We start from the raw sequence: 10,660 nt of genomic DNA, 5'->3' as shown, positions 1-10,660 counted from the left end.
GTAGAGGCAACATGAAAACTTTATTCAGCGACGACAGCGACAGGATGTAGTTTCTAGTTCCTGCTTGATTCACGTGGACTTCAAGATGAGGCCCCTCACGGACGAAGAGACAAGAGCGATGTTTGAAAAGTTATCAAAATAGTGAGTGTATTGTAGTTCTCGCTGAAGGGCTGTGTGTAAAAAATGAAGGGGTGTAGTTGGTGACAGAGGGAAAGAAGCGAATGAAAAGCACGTGCAATATAGGGAGGGGAGAATTAAGTACCGGGGTTGTGATAATACTGTCCATAATGACTGGGGAGTATGAACAAGAAGGAAAAGCTGAAGTTGCAGCATTTAGGTATTAATGGACTCACCCCTAGAATAGAAATCTGTGATGGTACGTTCCGCATGCAGGATATAATAAGGCAAAATGCTCTGTGCTAAGTGACTAGACTTGAGCCACTTGAGTGAGAGTAGATAAGCACACAAGGCACAAACAGATTTACTAAGGATATCAGATACTTCTTATAATTGAAAGCTTCAAGTGAAAACAATTGTTATATAGTTCTTCTGAAATGAGTGTTCTGTCATTTCTGGTGAAAGCCCTTTCATTAAAGCTCCCAGAATTGCAGAGGAAGGGAGACATTTGAAAATGTTGCAAATAAGGATGGTGATAAAGGACAATTCCCAGAGATGAGCCTGAATGGATTTTTTTTATTTTTTAGAAGGTTAAAACTTGTACAACAGCCCAGCCTGTGTTCATAGTTACTGATGCCATATTCTCATTCTTGTCCCATTTAGTATAGGAGAGAATATCAAGTTGCTGGTGGACCGGCCTGATGGGACGTACTGCTTTCGGCTACACAACGATCGGGTTTATTATGTGAGGTGAGATCAAACGTTATGCTAGAAGTATAATAATTATACTAGAAGTATGCAGGTAACCGTTATAGGATTTATAATGTGAAAATTATGATCCTGAAAATGTAATTATGACTATATATATTAAAATATCGCATACATGTAATTTATATGTAAAGTAGTGTGTTGGCTGTTAATTAGATAACATTTTTGAAGGTTGGGTGCCTGGCTTTCTAGAACAAACCTATGATGGCGTTTGGTTAGTTAAAGGGGGGTTTTCACCTGTAAATTAACTAATAATATAGAGAGAGTGATATTCTGAGAGAATTTGCAGTTGTTTTTCATTTTTTATTATTGGAGGTTATTTAGCTTTTATTTCAGCAGCTCTCCAGTTTGCAATTGCACCTATCTGGTTGCTAGGGTCCAAATTACCCTAACAACTATGCAATTTTCTGAATAAGAGAGTGGAACATGAATAGGAGAGAGGCTGAATAGAAACTTTAATAATAAAAAGGAAAAAATGAAGGCCATTTGAAAAGTTGCTTACAATCAGCCATTCTGTAACATACTAAACGTTAACTAACATTTAACCTGTAAATGTTGATTTTTTTTCCAGTGAAAAGATCCTTAAACTTGCAACCAATATTGCTCGAGACAAATTAGTATCCTTTGGAACCTGCTTTGGAAAGTTTACCAAGACTCAGAAGTTTCGTCTACATGTTACAGCTTTGGATTATCTGGCTCCCTATGCAAAGGTCAGACATTTCCCACATTATTTTTTTTTCTTTTTTTTTTAACATTAATTAAGTGTTTTATAGACCGATCCTGCTCAGGCAGCAAAAGTTTGTCTAGGAAAGTAAGCTTCAAAATATCCTATATTTATGAAAAATAAAGGTGTACAATATAACCAATCTGGTATGGAGTAGATCAGTGCTGTCCATGATGTTTCTTATCATGGGTCTGTTCTCTGCTATTTCCATGTTTCTGGTATAGCAATGGCATCATACAAAAGAGTCCTATGACGATTTTGGGCATTCTGGGGGACAATAAAATCTACTGAAGGGCTTCTTAAAGTATTAATTGGGCCCGTTGTCTAATAGAGACTCACAAGACAGATGCAACCCTTTAAAGGCATTTTTATGACCTCAGTGAGGGCCCACAATGCTCCCCAACTTTATTTGTATGATATAATGTTTTTTCAACCCCAGACATTTGATATATAAAATACCCCAATTTTCAATTTATTTCATTTAAGAGGGGACTGATTATTTATGTAGCAACATACATAATATTCCCTGGTCCTGATCTCCTGGAGATGATTTTCTTTCCCAGCAGTTTTGTTGGTACACCTGGTCCAAATTCCACTGTGGTTCAAGTGAGCCAAGCCCCAAAGTCTGGTTGTCACCTCTCGTTTTGGAAACAGCCTGACTTCCTCCTTAACTAAAGTGAACTAGGACTGGAAGTTTTTGTGGCTGTGTTTTGTGTCATGTTCATGCTTTTTTTTGCCATGCCCAGAAAATCTGATTGCTATTTCCAGATCCTTGGCTTGTGCTCCTCTTCATTGAAATGCATTGGGACAGGTATTATTCTGTTTTAACTTGTAATTTCCTGTCCCAGGTTTCGCTTAAAGCTGCCTTTGTCTGTGCACATTCACAGAACAGTAAAAGTTTACATTTTACTGTACTAGTTCTAATTTTATTGTATGTATACACGTCCAGAATGCAGCCAGAAGGGGTGACTTGGGAAAGAGAGAAGATGATGTGTTCAATAGAATAGTACACCAGGATGGTGTGTTTTTCAGCAAAGTGAAGTGCAATCCTAGGGTCTGTGCTTAGTGATTATAGTAACTGGGGTATGGACTACAAATCATTGGCATTTCAAGTGAAAAACCCCATCCCTTGTTGAAACTTCTTTTGCTCTGATTGCCTCAATTGGCGGTCACTGTAAGCTAAGCCTGTTTTACACATTTCTTACTCTGTTACACATTTATCTACCTCACAGTACAAAGTATGGGTGAAACCTGGAGCAGAGCAGTCTTTTCTTTATGGAAACCATGTGCTAAAATCTGGCTTGGGACGTATCACAGAGAACACATCTCAGTACCAGGGTGTGGTGGTGTATTCCATGGCTGATGTACCACTGGTAAGTGTGTGTGTGTGTGTGTGTGTGTGTGTGTGTGTGTACATGTGCATTTTTTTAAACATATTTTTATAGCAGACAAGTTTCAACTAATCATGTGACTTCTCTAATATTCGGAACATTTGCATCAATTGCAAACAAATTGTCTTTGGTTTGAGTGCTAGGATTTGGTGCATATACAGTATACATCATGTACTTACACATACTACTGCATATGTTTTGAGTTTTATGTTTTTAATTGAGGTAAACAGCTCTGCTAATTGTACTGTAGTAAGTTTACTGCACACTGCATTCTAATAGCTGTTATACTTATGAGTATTGGGATTGGTTAAAAGTGATGAGTTATTGCAATGTTGAATCTGAAAACATGAATACTTTCTCTAATATTCTCTTGTTTTTCCATTGCTCTGCAGGGATTCGGTGTGGCCGCAAAGTCAACTCAGGAGTGCAGAAAGCTTGATCCTATGGCAATTGTGGTTTTTCACCAGGCAGATGTGGGAGAGTACATCAGACATGAAGATACCTTAACATAAATGGACAGGCATATAGCTACTTTTCTAAGAAGATTATTTCGACTAAAACGCCTTGTGCATGTGAAGCAGGGACAACACCTTTGTTTGAACCTAATTTTCGGAGCAGCAGTACATACATAAGCATTTGTGTCATTGACTTTTCAGCATTGTCCCTTTCTCTGGACTGACATGCTGTTTTGAGCAGAGGTTTTTTTGTCTCCTTTTCCATCTATTCTATGATTAAACTTTGCCATAAGGAATATCTATCTTATTTCATGACATCAGAAATCTTGTAGAGTTGGGAATATCTTCTATCAGTAGTGTGGTGCATTGAGTAAAATTAATTTTAAACATTAAACAACTAGGTTAGGTAGTGCTAGGCCACCTATGTCATACAGGACTTCTAATTTTTCACAGGCTATGATAGGTGTTTTGTTGTTTCATACAAATAGTAGGAATATTTGGTTTATTTTCTCTGGGTTGTTTTAGCTGCAAGCACTAAAGTGTTACCTGAACGTAGACATGGAGACCATCTAAGATTCAACAGCTCCCTTATGTACTATCAAGTAATAGCACTTTGCAGTCTCTTTGTATTAGTGGTTCAAGTAGAAGAGCATGAATGGGAAGGGTCAGAGTAAAACAGTAGAAAGGCAATGGAGACATAAGGCCATTATTAAAAAGTGTACAGGGAGAACAAAAGTGCAAAATAAATAGAAAAGTTGAAAGCATTAAATTAATTGATGGAGGAAAGCCAAATTGCTCGGGGAGGGGGGTTGGAAAAGATGTTTACGAACAGGGCAATGGGAAGACCAACAAAACAACAAAAATAGGGAGATAAAAATGTGACAGTTCACTTATTTTCAGATATGAGATGGTCAAATTTTTGTACAGTTTTATTTCAACAAGAAAGTTGTCTATTAGATGACCTATATGGCCCAAACATATATTAACTATAACTTTCAACAACACTCACATTTCATTGGCAATAATCAGTTCAGGCTCTGGGGTAGAAGAGGCAGATTTATCAGATAAATGGTATGCAACAATCAAAATGAGCCCAATCAGGACACAGCAGTGACATCCATTTGGCCTGTCTAGATGATCTGTTTGAGAATCTTGTGTGCTTGTATAATTTTTATATGAACAAAATACAGACTGACTAATTTTTAGTGACTGACTGTAAAATAATCTTCAAGACACAATTTGAGACTGATGTTTGTGTTAACTTAACATCGGGGTTTTTGTGTGTCTGTTGTTGTTTTCACATTAAAGAGACGTTTCAGAAAGTAAAGCTGCAGGACTCCTGAGGCCACAATTAGCAGACTTTGCACAGCAGACCACCAGTTCACATAGTGATAATTTGATAAGAGGATGTAGTAATCAGACCCTTTCCTCATTCTTGCAAAGTTGTAATATCGCCACATATGAAGAACCCGGTTCTGAACGGTCTGTGCGCTTTCCTGAAGAAAAGCAAAGACTCGTGAGATACAGAGCTAAGCATTCTCTTGAATGTTACCACATTTTACCAGGCAAAATTTCAGAAAAGGGATGAAAACAAAACAGCTGTTATAACTTACCTCAATAGTCACCAGGGTGTCATTTAACTTTTGTTTTTGGACTTCCACATGTTCCGGCCCAACACCATCATAAAAAACTCCAAAATTTAGGTAGACCTGTGCTTGACCAAAACTATTTTGCCAGTTGTTCAAACAAATCTGATAAAACCCTGAAAAAAGAAGATGATTAATGAAAGAATGACACAAATCACTTGTGATAAAGTCCTGCCTCTTGTAAAAAGAATTAGCTTTCTCGTTCATTCTTTAAAGAGGGGACAAAACTGTATCGACAGGTGTATTGTTTGTTACCCTATTTTTGCATACTTTTTGCTTTTTCAATTATAGTTGCATTTTATTTGAAAAATCTAATCAGTAAGTAAAAGGAGTTGGGGAGCAACACTAGCATGAAAAAGTGCTGTGATTGGCCATTTGGTAGCCCCTATATGGATTCAGCCTACATTGAGGCTCTGTTTGGCATTGCACCTGGTTTTTATACAACCAAAACTTGCCTCCAAGCCTGGAATTTAAAAATAATGACCTGCTTTGATGCCACTGAGAGCAACATATAAAGTCATATAGAATACACGTGTCTGAGCTGCCATGTAATGCAAATTAACAGGATAATATGGAGCTACTAGGAGAGGTTTCAAAGTAAGGGATCTTCACTGCTAAAGGTCTGTGATGTCCTCGGACTGGCATAGAAATAGCAGTCCTTGCCTAATTCTTTGTTACGGAACTAAACCCTAAAAATTAATGTGGTTAAAAATGCCATTGCAATTAACTCCAGCACACATAGATTGCTTAAGGGATTCTACCCGTGTAATGTTCAAGCCAACAATACAACGTTTCAGGGGCCTACCCCTTCGTCAGGTGTGCGCCCCAGAAACTTTGTATTGTTGGCTTGAACATTAAACACAGGAAGAATCCCTTAAGCAATCTACGTGTGCTGGAATTAATTGCTATTACTAAATTGTGGAGGGTCCGTCCTTGTATACCCCAAGCACCTTGTATAATCAAGTAGAGAGGCAAGGCATGCAGGTGCAATCTACTGCCTGAATCTTTAAAGGAGAAGGAAACCCCCAGGGTGCTAAACCCCTCCCCTGTGCTGCCCCCCCTCCCTCCTCCCCCCTGGCCTACCTGTCCCCCTGGGCAAATGCCCCTAACTTTTTACTCACCCCTCTGCGCAGGTCCTGTCCACGGAGTTCGCAGTCGCCATCTTCTCCCACGCGCGTCTTCTTCCTGCTCTGACCGGCGTCTTCTGGCGCATGCGCAGTAGGAACAGGTACCGGTACGGCTCTACTGCGCATGCGCCGAATGTCACGAAGTTTTCCGATTTCACTTCGTGACATTCGGCGCATGCGCAGTAGAGCCGTACCGGTACCTGTTCCTACTGCGCATGCGCCAGAAGACGCCGGTCAGAGCAGGAAGAAGACGCGCGTGGGAGAAGATGGCGACTGCGAACTCCGTGGACAGGACCTGCGCAGAGGGGTAAGTAAAAAGTTAGGGGCATTTGCCCAGGGGGACAGGTAGGCCAGGGGGGAGGAGGGAGGGGGGCAGCACAGGGGAGGGGGGGAGGGGTTTAGCGCCCTGGGGGTTTCCTTCTCCTTTAAAAATGCCATATTTTATATACTGAAATTATTGCACCAGCCTAAAGTTTCAGCTTCTCAATAGTAGCAATGATCCAGGACTTCAAACAAACCATCTTGGAAAGTGTCTGTGACACTCGCATGCTCAGTGGGCTCTGAGAAGCTAAGCTTAGGGGTTGTAGCAAATTATCAAGCAGAAAATAAGGTTTGTCTGTTATATAAGCTGATGCTACAAGGCTGATTATTAAATTCTGATGCTAGTTGCACTGGTTTCTCTGCTGCCATTTAGTAATTATCTGTATTAATTACTAATCGGCTTTATATTGTGACATTTATATTCTATGTGTACTGCATATTGTGGGTCAGTCCCTAAGCTCAGTAAGTGACAACAGCACAGAGCATGTGCAGTGAATCAGCAGAAAAGAAGATGGGGAGCTACTGGGGCATCTTTGGAGATTCATATCTTCCCTGCTAAAGGGCTGTTACCTTGGGCTGGTACAGAAGCACAAAACATAATGTACAATATGTATAGCCTACTTCTTTAGTTAAGATTTAGTTCTCCTTTAACTGGCTGCCCATTCACACAATGTGATAATGCTTTACACATTACCAGTCTCCTTTGTTTTAAAGTTAATTTGACCACGAGCGTCGTGTGATTGCTCAATCTGGAAGCCTTCTGGAGTAAAAGCGGAGGCAGTAACATGCCTGTTCTGCATTATTCCTGATGTCCACTGAACCTGCAGAGAAATATACAATAACTTACATCCCTTTCCACCAATAAATTGAGCAAGATTAAGATCTTGAGTGTTTTCGTCTTTCCTTTAGCTCAGACCTGACCCCCGAGTGGCAGATTATCAGTGAGAATTTAGAACTCACCACAGAAGAACTCACTCACTTTCTATTCATTCCTATGGGATTTTAAAAGCATATTTATCAAATAGTGAACTCCCTTGATAAATATGATTCTAAAAATCAAACAGCAATGAATAGAAAGTGAGTGAGTTTTCTGTGGTGTGTTCTAATCTCACATTTTGATAAATCTGCCCCTTTTAAGTGTCATTCTGGGATAGTGCTAACATATGTTACAGAAATAAAATAAATGTTTAGTTCAGTATATTTTTGCAACTGCATTAACGTATGGGGTGAAGTTGTGCTGGAAGACTAACATTGGGTCACATTGCAAGAGATAAGGAGCTGATATGATTTTTGGTTGGCAACAGGTGTCTTTTATTCCAGCAACAGAACAAGTGTAACACAGTTATTTTACAGTTGCATTACGTGTGACCATTTGACCCATGCTTTAAAATTTTACCAGATCTGTCCAGAGCCGGGCCAAGGTAGTTTGGCACCCTAGGCAAGGGTTCCAATCAGCGTTCCCCCCTTCTGTATTAGCATTTCCCACCTTACCATTAGGGTTTTTTAATATAAGAAAACGCATTATTGAATGAAACTTTTAATTTATATAAATATGTAATGTTTACAAACAAAAATAAGGTACACCAAAAAAGAATCAGCCCCCCACATGCCAGCCCATCATGGCCCCCAAGGCAGCCCCCATCTGTACCAGCAGCCATCATGGCCCCAAGGCAGCCCCCCCATCTGTACCAGCAGCCATCATGGCCCCAAGGCAGCCCCCTCCCAATCTGTACCAGCAGCCAGCCCAGACATGGCCCCCAAGGCAGCCCCCTCCATCTGTACCTATGTGCCAACGCCCCAACCCAAACCCCCATGATCTGTACCTGTGCCAGCAGCCCACCAAGCAACTTCAATGTAGGATAACATTACAGCCAGGGCCCCAGCCAGTAGGTCTCTCTTCTGCGCCGAGTACTGCTCCCTCTAGGAGCGCACAGTCAGTAGGTCCACTCCCCTCTCTGTGGCCCAACCAAATTGATCCTTATTCGCAGCCCAATGCACCAGCGCGTCACAGTAAAAGTCACGCTCCCAGGGGGGAGCGCTGCTGCCTGCTTCAGGATTAAACAAACCCCAGAGAGGGGGTTGGGGCCCTTGTGGGCATGCGATTTTTTAGAATTATGCTTTAATACTAAAGGCCACCATGGGAACAAAATTTTGAGAATTGCACCCCCCAGTTATTGTGCCCTAGGCGGTTGCCTACCCTGCCTACCCCTTATTCCCGCCCTGGATCTGTCACCAACACTGTAACAATACACTGCCTGGCCCATTAGTGCAGCTTTGAGGAATGGATAGCCTACAAATTTGCAGTATCAATGAGCTTTGATGATGAGTCACAATGTAATCTAAAAGTTGAATCCATTGATTGGATGATATTTATAGACAGTTTGACAATAAAATATATATCAGCATATATCTCAATGTTTGTTTCACATCAGGGACTTTACATGTCTACTTACCTCATACCCATAGTAGAAGTAGCCATCCTGATGAGCAAAATGCCAAAAGCATTCGGTTCCTCCAGGGCCCAGCAGGACAGCAAAGTCATAACGGTCTGAACCACGGAACAAAGGTTGGGAACTAGGGTCACTGAGTGGCTCAGACTTCTGGGCAGTACTGAACCATAAAAGGGGCAGTAGGAACACCACAACTGGAAGCATGATGAGGGCAGGCTGAGGCACAATGAGTGTAGCCGACGAGGACCTAGAGGAGCTTGGCAATCATTAACCCAAGCAGCCACTTCTTGACACACTGACAAGGCATATCACCTGCTACAATCAATTGAGGGAGATGGAACATTTTGAAACACCTGTATAATTCCCACAGGCAGCTTACGGTATTACTTAATGTTACTAGTGCTGCATAAGCCATACCTGAGAAAGGGATATAATAATGTGCTCTGTCTTTTGTTAAAATGTTTTTTACTTAGGAGCTATTGCACGCCCAGCATTTCGATTTTATTAAAAAATTTTGAGAAAACCCACAGCCAAAATTTGTGAACTTGAATATTTTCTAGTTTCCCCAAACATTCATTTTTGAGATTTATCAATCATAAAAGCTTGAACTTTCAAACGTAAAAATGCGTCCGTTTTTACATCGTTTATCTACAAAAGTTTGTGGGAGGTGTATGTTCAGCATTTAAGTTTTTTTATGAATTTTAAAAAAAAAAAATGAATGGAAAAATGGAAGTGATTTTTGTGGCAATCAAGTATTTTTCACAGATTAACACAAGCTCAAACCTTTTTAAAATTATATATTTACCTGTGTTTCTTTATTTCTTTACAAATTCCTCAACCAAAGTACAAAGTAGTACACTACTATCTTTATATCTTCTGAGAAGCAATTCAGGCTATCATGGAAATCCCACTACAGAGTGGGGGCCTTGGCTTCTTGAATCTATGGTTTTACCACTTAGCGGCACAGCTGTCACACATACGTGATTGGTTCATTCCTAACCCTGAAGATCCCAACTACTACAGACGCTGCTCCTGGGATCCACAGAGTCTCTCTCCCACTGCCCTATTTGTAAACTGAAAGACTCAAACCTATTGCCACCAGTACTGGGAGCACCTTACTCTGCTTGACAAGAATCTATGCATAAATAAAATATCCTTCTATCTGATATACTCTACTCTTAGGGAACTTGCATCTCCCCCACTTTCTCCACCATTTAGATTCAATATTCCTGCTACTTTGATAGACCCCTTTAGATATATACAATTGAAACACGCATTTAAAGCCCAATTTAATAATTAAAACCTTAAATACCACAAATTTGAAATTGTAAATATTCTTTGTGCTGTTGACCCCCTGAAACTAGTGTCAACTCTATATAAGGCCTTACAATATGCAGTGTTCTCACCATTTCAGCAAGCTAACTGTAAATGGCAAATTATTCTATACACATTCTATTCTATATACTTTTTGACAAGCAATAGACTAATTTGTTTTAAAATTCTCTATTACTACTCACCCAACATACTTCATGGGGTCTTCCAAAATAAATCCCCCTTAGACCCCCAATGTTACCATCCCACTCCTGACTTCTGACATATTATTTGGAAATGTCCACTCATTGACAAAGAAGAAAAGTGGTTCAATGTCTATCTAGATTTCC

General features: G+C 40.3%; 2 protein-coding genes across 2 annotated transcripts; one reads left to right on the top strand and one right to left on the bottom strand.

The window, feature by feature from the left end:
- Window positions 1–70: 70 nt before the first annotated feature.
- Window positions 71–3,751, top strand: nip7.L (NIP7, nucleolar pre-rRNA processing protein L homeolog). Its single transcript, NM_001093060.1, is given in 5 exon segments — window positions 71–141; window positions 781–867; window positions 1,457–1,595; window positions 2,842–2,982; window positions 3,393–3,751. Coding segments are annotated over 5 exon segments (543 nt in total). The 5' UTR covers window positions 71–85; the 3' UTR covers window positions 3,513–3,751.
- Window positions 3,752–4,371: 620 nt separating this feature from the next.
- Window positions 4,372–9,399, bottom strand: tmed6.L (transmembrane p24 trafficking protein 6 L homeolog). The gene is made up of 4 exons (XM_018257946.2): window positions 9,003–9,399; window positions 7,244–7,370; window positions 5,069–5,217; window positions 4,372–4,951 (listed from the first exon to the last, which is right to left on the bottom strand). The coding sequence occupies exons 1-4, from the start codon at window positions 9,201–9,203 to the stop codon at window positions 4,718–4,720; spliced, it is 711 nt and encodes a 236-aa protein (XP_018113435.1). The 5' UTR covers window positions 9,204–9,399; the 3' UTR covers window positions 4,372–4,717.
- Between the last annotated feature and the right edge of the window lie 1,261 nt (window positions 9,400–10,660).

The sequence above is a fragment of the Xenopus laevis genome, chromosome 4L, assembly GCF_017654675.1.
Source record: "Xenopus laevis strain J_2021 chromosome 4L, Xenopus_laevis_v10.1, whole genome shotgun sequence".
Classification (NCBI taxonomy): domain Eukaryota; kingdom Metazoa; phylum Chordata; class Amphibia; order Anura; family Pipidae; genus Xenopus; species Xenopus laevis.
The sequence above is the reverse complement of the archived record's forward strand: the minus strand, read 5'-3'. Positions and strand labels throughout refer to the sequence as shown.

Bases quoted from the DNA above. Each gene is read 5' to 3' on its own strand.
- tmed6.L (XM_018257946.2), bottom strand. From the start codon at position 9,203: ATGCTTCCAGTTGTGGTGTTCCTACTGCCCCTTTTATGGTTCAGTACT. The intron at 7,371-9,002 runs GTAAGTAGACAT...ATTTCTCTGCAG, and splicing joins ACTTCTACTATGGGTATGAG to GTTCAGTGGACATCAGGAAT. The intron at 4,952-5,068 runs GTAAGTTATAAC...GCTTTTCTTCAG, and splicing joins ACACCCTGGTGACTATTGAG to GAAAGCGCACAGACCGTTCA.